The sequence below is a fragment of the Pleuronectes platessa genome, chromosome 18, assembly GCF_947347685.1.
Source record: "Pleuronectes platessa chromosome 18, fPlePla1.1, whole genome shotgun sequence".
NCBI lineage: Eukaryota > Metazoa > Chordata > Actinopteri > Pleuronectiformes > Pleuronectidae > Pleuronectes > Pleuronectes platessa.
In genome coordinates, this window is record NC_070643.1 from 13,383,858 (window position 1) to 13,398,341 (window position 14,484).

Here is a 14,484-nt window from a genome sequence, read left to right on the forward strand (position 1 = left end):
TGAGTGCACTCTGAACTAACTCAGAATAAATGTTTCAAATGCAATGTAACTGTTGCACAGGCTGGAGGGATTAGGTCCTTTATGAAACAGATTCATTTAGTTAAGTAAATGATGTGTCCTGTAAACTACATTGTAGTTAACTTCTAATGCACAATTTGACTTTACATTTCAATCTGGTTAGATTCATGTTCATGTTAATTGTCTGCATCGACACAGTGGTGTGAACAGGTTAATTCCGTTTGACTCCGTATATGTGACGCAAAGTCAAGAGTTAGGGATTAGTATAATGTAAAGTTATGTCACGGGAGAGGAGCCTGGGAATAACGTCTAGATTCGTGCCTTGTGAGAGACTGCAGCCGCATTCCCACACCTCATTCCACAGACCTACATGTTCCACAGAGACAAGCAGGCACAGTGGACAGGAGTGCACATACTTAGCATGAGTACCCCCCCCACACCCCTCTGATGTTGTTATGGAACACTGTAAAACGAACACAATGCCAAACACATGTCTGAGGCGCACGGCCCCTTTCTCTGTTTGGTGCAGAGCACGCGATGATAAACATTTTATTTTAGACTATCGATCATATCGGATTTTTGTTTAGGTTTCCGTCTCATTCCGTTTACTCGAGCAGACGCCTGAGTGATGTGATTGTGGAAAAAGAGCAAACGCACTGTTTGTTTTGACGCCCAAACTTTCTGATCCAGCCGAGCAGAGGAGTGTCGGTTGGAACACACGTTATGTCACTCTCTTGGCATCTGCTGGTGTCACCGTTGGTCAGACGAGGCCCTGCAGCAAACAGGACTTTGGGGGACCCCCTCACAATGCATTCCTCAAAGGGCCCCACTGACAGGTGAGCTCTCCGCAGGGCACCATGCGCCACAACCGCAGGATTTGTGCCATAACCACAAACTTGTTGTGTGTCATAGATTTAGAAAAGCTCTGTCCACACGAGGAGGAGGAGGAGGAGGTGGCAGTGGTGGCCATTGTTGCTGTGCACCCCCCCCTGCACCTGTCTCTGCTCAAGCCCTGTCCCATATAAACACAAGTGGCGCCAGTAAAGTGCTGTCAGCGTGACTGCGTAATAATTGTGCAGAAGTGATCAGTGCATGAGCCACAGTTCTGATCAGAGTCAGCAGCTCCACCAGGGACCTCTCATTCCTTCAGTGCACAGGAGAGAAACCGATCCCCGTCCGATGCGTCTCACCGTCACTGCGCGCATCCCCCGTGCTCACACTCATCCAGTGCGCCTCCTGCACTCCTCGCCTCCCTCTTGCTCCGTGCGCGTCCACTCGTCCGGGGAGCGAAGCTTGTTCTGTTCTCCACCCTTATAAGCGCTTTTACCAAAACAAAACCCACCGGATGCAGACATCGCGTTTATGTGACCTTTTCACAGCACTTTTCTGGGACTCTTTGGACATCGCGGCACAGATGGGCTTCACCCCTGCGCGCTGCACGCTGCACCCCGCCTGCCGGAGCGGAGGAGCGCCGCTGGAGCGGACACACGCACAACATGAGGAGGGGAGAGCAGGCTGATGACCGCGGCCGTGGGGAGGCTTCAATCCGCCAATTACAGCTATAGGAACAGCAGAGAGCAACTTAATGTGGCAGTTGTGGCTGGTTGGAGTTTGTTTGGGATGGCGCAGATCCGCTGCTCGGCCCTTGTGCGCTCTTGCTTTGTGAGTTGCGTGTTTAAAGTGTGTTTTTAAAGTGGTTCACTTGGACTGAGGTTGTTATTTCTGTATAGTGATGGCAGCTCGTTAGCAGCTCACTTTAAAAAGCCTATTTCCCCCCGGACTTGGCACGTGTGACGACTCCTCTGCACCCCGTGTATTATCCCCTCTTATCTGACTCCTGACAATGATCGCTGAAGGTCACGTTTCAGCGCCTCTCACTTCTCCAAGTCCTGCGCATCTTTTCTTCTGCGGTTCAGTGATTCACAGATAACTTTTACCAAACCAGACCGCAGGAGATGATCCCGACTCCTGAGCTCTGATCGGTGGAACCACGTCTTTAAGTCCCAATCTGACAAACCGGACCATGCCTGTCGGGCGAAAACTTTGCCGTGCGCCCTCCATGATCCAGTGAAAAGTGTCCAAACCACAGTTTCAAACCGGAGGATGTTGGGAAGCCCGTCGAACAACGGCGGCGTCAGAATGCTGACGCCCACGGATCCGAGCGACGACCGGCGGGTGGAGTTCGTGGCTCTCACCGCGGTGCACACGGAGCGGAGCGAGCCGTCCACCCCGGAGCGCGGGCACCCGTCCCACCGCACGGGTCTGCTGGGCACCCCGCGGCCGGGCCCGCCGGGACCCCGGGGCCACGCGGCCGCCTCAAACAAGCGCTACAGAAAGTTACAGAACTGCCTGTACAACGTGCTGGAGAGGCCGAGAGGATGGGCGTTCATCTACCACGCGTTCATGTAAGTTCACCACCCCTGTTATAACTTTAATAAATGTAACCACATGATCCTTAACTCCAAAGTCTCATAAAGTTAAAGCCACGTGCTGCCAGAGAGGCTCCACCTGACTTGTTGTCCGTGTGTTGTGATCAGTTTACACCAGCAGTCATCTGATGAATTCTCCAATTAACCAGGCAGAGTTGCTTATGCTGCACTTAGCGCGGGCATGTGCCATGCGTCCATACATCATCTCAACACGGGGCGCAGCGTTCAGTTCCCCCTCATTAGATGATCAAATCATCAGGAGGAGCTTGGAGGTTAAATCCAATTCATCCAAATCCACAGGGGATAATTGGCATCTTTAAAAAAAATCCTCTTAACATGGTTGAAACCTGCTGATTATCACATTTTTCACAATGAGGATCGCATTGATTGAGTAACTCACATCATACTGGGAAGTAATACCAGGAGACACACTCACATATGACCATCACACTTGACTGGACTTGATCGTTGCAACATTTCAAATGAAGAAGGACTTCAACCCACTGTGAGCCCTGAGCCCTGCATGTGAGAGCTTATTAACCCAAACAGGCTAAAACCTCACATGCACGTCAAACTAAAGCACTGCCCCTCTTCTGTCAGGGTGTTTAACTGTCTGTCCCATGTGCTCCATAATGTATACAACATGTAAACACTGGGAAAGTATGAGCTCACTGGTGCTGCCTGCTTCCCTCGGAGAAGCCAACGGCCCGGGAACAACATGTAAAGCATGTAGTGCTTGTTTAATTAGGATGTGTTAACATGGCCCACAGGTTTACTTTAAATATGTGAAAGAGAAACACAAGAGAAATGTATTAAGAAGGTGTCAGACATTTATCAAAAGTATTTTTTAACATGTCAACACATGTATCATGATCATCTTAGTGGAGGAATCTATTAACCTTTCACAGACACCCTGGCTGCTCCCCAGTTGAAAACCATTGAACTAGGACATAAACTCAAACTGTATAGACTTTTCGTTTCATTGAATTTGTACCAGTCTCAGATGCAATTTAACTTTGGGGAAACTCTTGTGAAGAAAGCCCGGTGTGAATGCCAGGTGTCCTTTAAAGTGAAAGTTCACTCAGTGTGTATTTACCCTCGACTTAGTGTGTTCCAGTTGCTTCTCAAGTGAAGGCCGGGACAGTTGTGCGCCGGCAGCTGTCTTCCAGCAGTGTCGGCGTCTGGCACGGTGTGGACAGAGCATTATGTGTGGGAGCTCCTTGGACCAGGCCAGCGTTTCTGTGCTGCTGTTTAGACAAGTGCAGCTGTCCCCCTGCCAATGCCATCACCATGTTTATAACGGAGGGAAATCCCACCAAGGGGACACGACTCGCATGAGTTCTCTCCATACACCTCTGGCACATCAGTGGGTGCAGGTCGGCGAAATCCATAGCCCCTGGTGCTTTCACTTTCTTACACTGTCTGTATCCTCCCTTTTCTTCCCCATTGAGATTGGAAACATGTCTTTGTAGCAGACGCGGAACAACATGTACTGACCCTACGTGGGGGTTCTCTCATTTAGAGCCACGGCCTTTTCTTGCAGGTTGTTGGTGACATTTCCCCTGTTATTCCATGGTGTCAGAGTGGAGGGCAGCTCTGCCAGTGTTGTTGTTCCTCTGACTGAAGCACGGCCGACGCCTGGAGGTGCCCAGATCAAGTTTCAGATGCCACGGCCTCATAGACGGAGCGGGACTGACTTTGGAAGCCAGCTGCTCATGTGATGGTCTGTTTTAATGTCTGTACCTAAGACTTAAAACTTACTAGGCCCGCACTTTGACATGAAATATCTTGGGTGCACATATGTCTTACCCGAGCACATCACTCCCATGATATGATATTACCCTGAGCTGTGCATTTGTTTTGATTAATTACACGTGAATTGCTCAGCATGCCGGGAGCCGTATCATGTGCGCGGCAAATTCCTTGTACAATGAAGCTCCATTAAGGCGGCGTTGATCTATTGTAATTAAATTGAGCTGTACACTGCTGTGTAGAGCGCTGCGCTAACTTCCCCAGATCCTTTAATTAGTCCTCAATTGCAACCGCAGAGGCTGGAGCAGATGCGCTGCTTCCCTCTCGCAGGTGTGTGTGTTGCGGTGTGTTTGGGAAAGAGGTGAGGCAGCTCTCCACAATAATGTCTCTCCGTGGGCATCCACTTAAGTCCCACCGCCATTCTCAACCCTCCTTATTGCTGTCACAGCTGCACAGAAGATGCCGCCTCACGCAGACGGATTCCTCTGCGTACACAAAGGTTTTGGGAGATTTAACATCCTGCCCACTAAACGGCTCAGGTTACATTATGATGAACTGTTTCCCATTTCTATGTGCAGCTGTCTCCTCTGGATCAAACACTCTCTGCTGCCAGTCCAACAGCTCTCCTCTCCTCTCCTCTCCTCTCCTTTCCTCTGAAACTCAGCAGGGGTATTAACACCTTTGAAAAGAGACAAAAGTTTTCCCGAGAAATACTCACTATTAAAGAAATTCCTTCCAACCTGATCCTTTTCCTTGGACACACTGCGGGTTCATGTACTCACCCGGGCTCCGTTTCAAATGAAGCGTGGGCCATTTGAAATGTTAAGTGCCTCGTGCCTTGTTCTGGTCCCTTCCGCCATTCACAGTAAAATCCCGAGACCTGTTTTTCACCTTTGAATCTCTTCTCTTTGTTTCAACTGGTAAAGTCCGCAACATTTTCTACAAGCACCCGCAGTCCAGCAAGAACGTTTGGGTTGTAAAAATGTGCATAGTTTAGACATAGAAGCTTTGAGTTCTTGCAAATATAGATTTTTTATTCATTTAAATAATAGAACTTTATGAAAATAGTCAAGATTTCACATCCATGCAACTCCAGGGTATGCCACCAGTCTCTGATCAGAGAGTACCACACCATGCACACTAACTCCAGCACAGTAGAAACCCAAGAAGTCAAGTAGTGGCTGGATGTTGGCTTTGGCTTCCATTACCGTCAGTGCAGTAATAGTACATGGATGTGGATGTGCAGGAAAAGAGTCGAGGCTGAGCACTGACCAGCCCGGGTGATTGATTGGTTCTAACGAGGGTGACAATATACCGTGCATTTATTATTCATGTCTTGTAGAGGTGCAGCAGAGATGAAGGGCCAAATTATACATGGGCGTAACCGTGCAGCTTGAACAGTATCATCTGTGTGAGAAAGGCGGAGAGAATGTCTTTAAAAGTATTTTTTTAATGAGGATTTCTGTGATTGAATGAATGGACACATAAAAAATGACAAAACAAAGACGACTCAGCTTGTGAAATCAGTTGGACAGTAGTGGCTCAGGAGAAGTGGACAACGCAGATAAAACAGGGCCATCTTGTGCATTTGGAGCACAGAGTTTTCACAGTAATGATTGGGCGTAGAGACGTGGTAGGGAGGTCTCACTATTACAAATACTCAACCAATTGCGAATCAGTCTCAGCTGTCAATCACTGCAGCCTGCAGTATAGGCCCTCGCTTTTTGGAAGCTTATATGTCATACATCTCTGTCCTTTACTGTCAGTCTAAAAGTCAAGATGGTTTGTTGGCCCATCCATCCATCCATCCATCTATCCATCCATCCATCTATCCAGCCATCCATCCATCCCTCCATCCATCCCTCCATCCATCCATCTATCCATCCATCCATCTGTCCACCCATCCATCCATCCCTCCATCTATCCATCCATCCATCTATCCACCCATCCATCCATCCATCCATCTATCCATCCATCCATCTATCCATCTATCCATCCATCCATCTATCCAGCCATCCATCCATCCCTCCATCCATCCCTCCATCCATCCATCTATCCATCGATCCATCTATCCACCCATCCATCCATCCCTCCATCTATCCATCCATCCATCTATCCACCCATCCATCCCTCCATCCATCCCTCCATCCATCCATCTATCCATCCATCCATCTATCCACCCATCCATCCATCCATCCATCCATCCATCCCTCCATCCATCCCTCCATCCATCCATCCATCCATCCATTTGAGTGTAAACTTAAACAAATACACTTCAGTAACTGAACGCATCAGAGAACACTTTAAGTGCTTTCCAATCTGTTGCAGCTCTTAATAATGTATTATTTATGCTATAGTCCAACTGCCCTGGACACTTAATTCTCTCTCTGACCCTTTGCTATGAAACAGGAGCTCCTTCTCATGCCCGGTGAGTCTTTCCCGAAGAAACCCTTCAGTTTTCCCATCGTGCTGGAATCCCTTCACCTTAACCTTTAAGGGCACCCCCACCAGTGATGGCGTGTGTTTATGAAAGCTTGGGCCTAAAGCCACATTATTTATAGATGTGGAGGGAGATACCCACAACAGGAGCCGCGTGGCCTTATGCTCTCCATAACCTCCCCGCTGATGGTTTGCTCAAAGAGGCTGTGAAATATCGATATGGTTATGGTTAATTGATCTTCACACAACCTTTTTGTGCGGTACACAGAATGCGTCTTGCAAGCTTTTCATTATAGTTGAATTGCCTTTCTGACATTATTAAAGTCATTTCGCTCAGGCAGCTTGTTGATTGAATGTGTTCCCTCTGTCTCTCCAACGTGAGCGAGCTAATCTACCGGGGTCATTGAAACAGTCTGGTCGGCTTTTCCAGGTTTTTAACCGCGCAACGAGAAATCCACTAAAGTTCCCCCCCCCCCCCCCTCCTTTCCTCCAGCACCCTCTGACGCATTTGGTGTTGCACCTTTTTTCATTATTAATGTTGTGAGCCACGTCAGAAAATAGCTTTTTGTTTGGTTGTTTGCTTTTTTTCAGTTAGCACATGAATGGGTTTTTATTGATGACTAAGAAACAGAGAAAGAAGGAGGTAGTGCAAGGGGGGGGGGGGGGGTGGGGGGGGGGGGGGGCAAGTGGCACCGTAAAATGGTGACGGGAGAGAAAGCCACTCGGCACTTTGTGTGGGGCTTTAACCGGCTCTGGGCTGCAGATTGGCGGCTTGTTGTTCATTTACCGCTGCTGTTTTTTTTTATCTGTTCACCTCAGCAGGTTGTGTAAATTCTGCCCCATTAAGAATCCTTTATGGCCCAAATGGCTCAGCTCTTCATTCTGTCTCTCTCTCCTCCATCAGTCCCTCCTTCTCTTTCCTCCTGAGTGGAAATAGCATCTCTAATTTGCTGTATTACCTTTTCTTATTGACTTCCCCTTTCTCGCCGCCTCTATATCTCTCCTCCTTTCTTTCATTCAAACCTCATTGGCTTTTCATGCTAATCAAAGAGTATGCGAGACCTGCTATAGCTAACGTGTGGAGGATATATACGTGAATATATAGATAATAAGGAGAAAGAGTAAAAAATGCTTGAGAAGTTTAAGAAGTTGCAACGACATTATTACTCACTAACTAATCTTAACTTAACTTATCATAAAAAGTGTTGATATCGGCTGGTATACAATTTGTTTGGCCATATTGCCCAGTCCTAGTAAAACCATTAAGTATAATCTCAAAGGTGAAGGAGTAAGTTTGATAAAGATGTATTATTTAAATTTCTTATTCCCTTATGAAAAGTGTCTCTATTTCAAAATTTATTTAACTAAATTACACTGATTACACCATCTGCACATCCCTCTACGTTATCCAGATGTGTAGACAGGCTTGCTACCTGCTAACACAACGATATGTGTGTGGCACAGGACAAACAGAAGAGGGAGGGAGCATGATTTTGGTTGCTTATAATGATAATATAATACTGATATGGATTCCTGTAGAAAAGTTCTATTTTTGCCCCGTCCTCTACTACGTCACCAGCTCAGGAGCAGGTAGGGATCTTGTGTCTGGCTCAAGGACACTCAAGAAGCAGGGTATATGTCTCTTGACTTAGATGTAAAGGTAGTTTCTTTAAAACCAACAGGGAGAGAACGGATGGGAGGAAACATTAGCGGCAAACAGTGTGCCCAGAGACAGTAAATTCAAATGTAGGAAACATCTCGGTTTTGCAAGTGTTCAGAACGTTTTCGCCCCTCAAAGAAATGAAGGGTTTGTGACAGGACGAGGGATTTGTGTACACGTGCAGATGGAAAGGTACGAAGAGGAGAGGTGGAGAGAGAGAGAAAGAGAGAGAGAGAGGGGGGAGAGTTGAGGTTTGTCGGAGTATTAATTTCTCCTTTCGGGGCAAAATGTGTCTCCCCGGGGGAGGGGACTGATCTGTCCTGGGATGGCTGACCAGGAATCAGGTTTCTCCCTCAGTATCCAGCTCTGCTCATTGTGCTTACTTTCACTCAGGAATAGGGCATAACACACACAGACACACACACACACACACACACACACACACACACACACATACCCGCACGCATACAGTGGTCTCTCATCCTCGTACAGATAGGTGATCAGCGGGGGTGTTGACACTCTTAAATCTGCAGTCATCTGTGCTTATGTAATGTTATTGATGCTAAAGCGGTCCAGGAATACTGTGACATTTGGCTCGGAGGGTCCAAGGGAAATACCAGGAGTTTATTTTGACAAGTCAGGACCCTCTAAACAACTCTAAACACTTCAGACCTGCTTTCACCGTCCAGAGACAGCTCCCCCTCTACTGTGCATTTTATGATTACACCTCTGTATCGGCAAAATATGATATTGGCGATTTTTGCAGTGCTGGCAAATGTTCTCAAGTAGACATAATACAGGAGCTGTAAATACTGACAGAGTGTCCCCTGTCTTTTCAGAGGACTACAATGTTGTCTAGTCTACAATGCTATTCATGTAACCAGCCTCCTAACCAGTTTAAAGCCAAAAACTACTATTGAAAACTACTATTTATGGTGATAAATATGTAGTTATGTGGATTGAACAGTCCCAGTTATGTGAAAATTTAGGTAAAGATTTATTTAAACGATTAGGATTTGGATTAAAAATAGATACTACTTCAATATTAGAGGACCTTTAGTGTCATGGTTACACTAATAAAAACGGTTGTGATACAGTCATGATTAGAGTAAAAAACAGTGACCCCCAGTTTTAAACAGGAGGCTGACCTGACTTCCTGTGTCAAATATTGTATTGATCCATCCACCCACTCCAACCCTCCTCCTAATGGGGACTTCCTTTTTGCTCCCATCTTAACCACAGCCACTGGAGGATGCCTATCAATAAAGGTAACTATGGGTTGTACTAAGCTGCCTGGAGCAACAACCAATGAGGGGGAATATCATATGTTGTTGACACTGCTGAGCGTTACACTTTCACTTCAACAATTTTACCGTTGCAAACTCGCACCCACAAGCATCAGAGAAAGAGAAATCGTCAGACGAGATTTCACTGCACTTGTTCAGTCCTGATTTATGTTTATTGATCGACCTTCGTTTGTTTCACTGAAAAATATCACCCAGCACCTTTCCACTCGGCTGATCTGGAAACTTTCTCTTGGAAGTCGGGGCTAACACGACTTAGGTTCTCACTCTCTGCTGTTTTAAATCAATGTTACACCGGACTGTCAAAACCCTGCAGCCCGTCCGATAAGTCAAACAGGACGATCAGGACCTTGGCGACAATAGACGGCCCTGTCAGTGAAGTCTGACTCTTAAAACTGGAAATATAATGTGTCACAAGCCATGGGAAACCTACTCTGTGCTCTCATCTTCTCTGAATGTTGCAAAGTTGCTGCACGACTGAGCCACCAAATCCTGTTTGAGTACAAAATCAGAAAACTGAGCGACGCCTGGGCTCGTGCACAGAATCTATTCCCAGCAGCTCAGCATGTGAGTTTCTTCTCTATGGTCCATGGTCAGGTTCTCAATGAGCTTTGATCATTGAGAACCACCTTTCATTGACAAAAGAAGATTCAGGACTTGGTGGGATCGAGGTGTTCAGTGTGAGTGAAGTGTCGAAGAGTGCTTCTGGGCAGGGTCAGTGTGTCGCCAGCGTCTGCGGAGACCATAACGCAGACAGAAACAAATAAATCAATAGCTTTAGCTTTGCCATTATCTCTCAGCAGCCCACTCAAGGCCCGACCCTAATGGGCGGCTGCGACTACACATGCCGATGATCAGCAGATACCGAATAATGTGGAAACTAACCCTGTAGTTAACTGCCGATAAGGAGTTAGCATGGGAAAGCCAGTCCTTCTCTTCTAATTCGCTACGTGACAGTGACTCTGGGATTTAAAGATAAGTGAAAGGTGAAAGGTTTAGCTACTGGTGCATAACTCAGATTGAAATCTAAATATAACAGGAAATGCTGGGAGTGACTTGTCATGGGTCACACGGCTAAAATCCTTCATCTTGACATATATTATTTTATATATTTACGTCAATATCCATCGTGATATTATACATTTCCTGGAAAATCTTCAGAAACTGTCCAATAACAGCTTCTGCATAAATTAAGTCAGAAAACCAGGCAAAGCTTTATCATGTAGTTTAAAAAGATTATATAAAATCCATTAAAACAGTCAATTTGATCAATTTGAATATTAATCTAAAATGATCCGATGTTAAACTAATCTTGATAGGCATGTAAAAGTTGAATGAATATTGAACTTAATTCGGAGTGAGTGAAGACAGATCCTATCCCTGCAGAGGTGGGCCGGTCTCATTGATGTGTGTAGTTCCAGCCCCAACAGCTTGTGTATATCACTGTGTCTCTCTCTCTGCTCATTTTTCTGGTATTCGATTTTTTCTCTGTCCACGTGTTTGTAATTCGAAGCCCATCAGGCACATGAGCTCTGTGGATATAAGTTTTCAGGATGAGGAGGCTACATGACTGTGTGCAGGCGAACCCGACAACCTACCATCACCAAAATACCCTCAGGTTTTCCAGTGAACCTTTGTCAAGTGCTGCTTAACATCTTCCTTCCAGTGTAGAGCGACCTCTGTTCCTTCTTTCTCTCTCTCTCCGATGGTCCACCTCTGCTCAGTCTCTGTCTCTTAGCCCACGTTAGGCCTCTGTGTCTCTCTGCTGTTGTCCCTGCCTGGCTGCGGCCTCATGCACAGCCCAGCTTAAGTGTTGTTAAGATAATTTTAATTTATAACGGCCGTCACTATAAACATGTGAGGAAGCAGCGCCATGGAGACGGCGCTCAAACAAAATCACAATGTGGGACAGTATTTATAAGGTCTGCAGAAAGCGCTTTGCAGTGTGTGTATACACTGTGGTCGTGTGTGCGTTCGCCCTTTGCTTACGTGGCTGCGTGTGTATGCGGTCAGAGAAGGTCTTGATTGGCGTGTGCACACTTGCAAAATGGGTGTGCATTCATGCATGTGCAGGTTTATGGAGATTGTATATGTGTATGGTGCAGTGTGTGTGTGTGTGTGTGTGTGTGTGTGTGTGTGTGTGTGTCTCTGTGTGTGTGTGTGTGTGTGTGTGTGTGTGTGTGTGTGTGTGTGTGTGTGTGTGTGTAAATGTGTGGCCAATGGCACTGTGGGCAGAGCATAAACAATAATCAAATGTTAATGACGGACCCATAATTGCTCAGGCGGCCTGCTACTCTCATGAGATTGTTTTTTCATGCATTCTTCCCTCCCCTACTCTAAAATGTCTTATATTTGCGCAATTGCTTCCGTTGATGGAAGTGTCATTTCCTCTATTCCCGTGTGACACTTGCTTTTTAAATTCCTGTTGGTTGTGACCCGCCTCTCAGCTCTGGTATCTCTATTTCCATAAGAACTTTGTGCCTTCTCGTTTCTCTTATCTGCATCACTTTGTCTGTTTTTCTACCCTTTTCACCACAGTTTCTTTCTCTCCACTTCAATGCCTCTTCATTTTCCTTTTCCTTGCTGTTATCTATCCTGGATAGACGCTCCATAAAGAGGTTCTTGTATATTTGTATTTTTTAGGCATTTATTGACAGGACAGACAGCGTAAAATAGGGAGAGAGATCGGGGAAGACACGTAGCAAAGGGCCGGGTTGGAAGTGAACCTGCGGCTGTTGCAGGAGGACTCGACCCTGCATATGCGGGGGGGGGGGGGTGCCTGCTAGCTGATCTGGTAGTGACCCGCATGCGGAGGCTCTACCCCCCCCCCCCCCCCCCGGGAGAGAGAGTTCTTTCCAATTTTGTATTGTTTCTTCTAAATCCTCTGAATGAACTGAATTTATTTTAAAAGTTCTAGCTTGTCAATCTGTCATAGTGCTTAAGAACATTCCATTACACTGATGATGCAGCATCAAGTGCCAGTGTTGCTCAAGGACACTTCAGCACACTTTGAAGCAGAACTCTCTGTTCACTACACAGCCTATCTACCTCCTGAGTTGCTGCTCCGGCCTCACATCCCACTAATTCACACCTCTTGTTCCACATCACAGGTTGAACACGATGAAGTGTTATTGATGGTGAGAACACTTAGGGCGATGTCGAAACATCTTTTGCTGTAGAACGCACAGAAATGTATTATGACGTGATGGACGGGGCTATGTAAAAGTGGGAAATACAAACAAACAAAACAAAACATAAAGCTGTCACATTAAACTGTCCTCACTTTTGTATGTTATGATGTCACGCAGGAGCCCTGCCTGACTCGTATGTGTTTCTTACTCCCGTTACTCCGCTAGCGTCGCTCCACACACACGCAGACACACACGGTAAATCTGTCCCAACATGTTCCGTGCGTGAGTGCGTGCGACGGTGGGCCCTCTGGTCTCCTCTTGGCCCTGAGATTAAAGCAATGTCAGCAAGTGTGTGATGAGACCTCACAGACGATACCTCATCCCTCTCTCTCTCCCTCTTTTCCATTCTGGCTCTCCTCTTCTCACCGTCCCCTCGTCTGTCCAATCCATTATTCAGCCACCTCCTTCTGTCTCGTGTCCACTATTTTTTCCCATTATCTATCTGTCTGGTACTCGCTCCTTGTGGTCCTCACGACTTTGTCCTTCTCCCGTCCACTTCTATTTCTATTTCTATATCTCTTTCCATACTATATGTATTTTACTATAAGTCTCTATTCCTCTGTCTTGAGGTGTCTTCACACCTGTAAGTCTGGACCATGGTACAAAGCAAGTTTCATGTCTTTTAATTGTGTACAGTTGATGTGGTTAGTTTTGTTTTCACATTGCAATTTAGAGAGTGGACTTAAGATTTGTTTTCATGACGTGCTGCTGTCATAATCTACGTGGGAAGCGTCTATCCATGTTCGATGCTGATTAGTTTGTAGACAGGCGTTAATCTGATGGTGCGTGTTGTCAATTCATCTATTGTATTGAAAAGTCTTTCTGTTGCCTCAGCTTCCTGCAATTGGTCTGAAAGTCTGACCTATTGAAAGAACGTGGTTTGTTTGCTCCAGATCGAGACCACTTCTGGTGGTACTTCAGTTTTGTCCCTTTGGTTCCAAGGCACATTTTTCATTTGTTGCTTTGCTGCTTTTCAGCGACATTCTCTGGTTTCGGCCTCCAGCTGCCAGACGTTATAATGTCCTTAGATGTTGTAGCAGTGTCCTCAATCACGGGCAAAAAAAGACTACTGCAGCTAGAGTTGTCTCTATAGTTTAACTGAAGTGCAGTGTGCATGAAGCCCACAAGGCCAACAGTACAACAAATGTCTGCTTCACACAGTCATTGTCCAAGTTTGTGCAGGTGAGAAAGTTCGCTGGGCTTGACCTTCTCCTCTCATCGCTCAGACGGAGGCCTCGCAGGAGAAAGTGACAGAAACTATTCAGATATTTTCAATTCATCATGTCTCCTCCCTCTCGGTGTCTTTTGCCCCTCCAAGCATTTAAACACTCTGTACACATTGTACACATTGTACACATTGTACACATTGGCCTTTACTGTCGCTGTGGCCAGAGACAAGAATCCCGTGAGAGTCTGAAGGGACAGCAGAGAGCAGCAACAAGAAGAAGACCAGTGCGGTGAGAGAGCAGGGGCAGGGCGGAGGTATAGGGTGAAGTTTTTAGCAGAAGGATGAATAATTCAGAAGAGTATTATCTCCCTGCTCTCATCCGCCTGTGCCCTCCATGGCCTGTCACCTAATTGGTTGTAATGAGTTAAAGAGGGGGGTGGGTGCGGCAGAGACGCCTACAAGTGGTCCACTCTGGTGCTGGCTCTTCCTCCGCTACACTAAAGAGAGGAAGAGGAGGGTGATG

General features: G+C 46.4%; 1 protein-coding gene across 1 annotated transcript in view; it reads left to right on the plus strand.

Moving 5' to 3' along the window:
- The first annotated feature begins 1,526 nt into the window (after positions 1–1,526).
- The window catches only part of LOC128462025 (potassium voltage-gated channel subfamily KQT member 4), a 42,835-nt gene continuing 29,877 nt past the window's right edge, over positions 1,527–14,484 (plus strand). Inside the window, exon 1 of the mRNA XM_053447253.1 lies at positions 1,527–2,423. Coding sequence (XP_053303228.1) covers positions 2,122–2,423 — 302 coding nt within the window. The 5' untranslated portion in view covers positions 1,527–2,121. The remainder of the gene's footprint in view (positions 2,424–14,484) is intronic.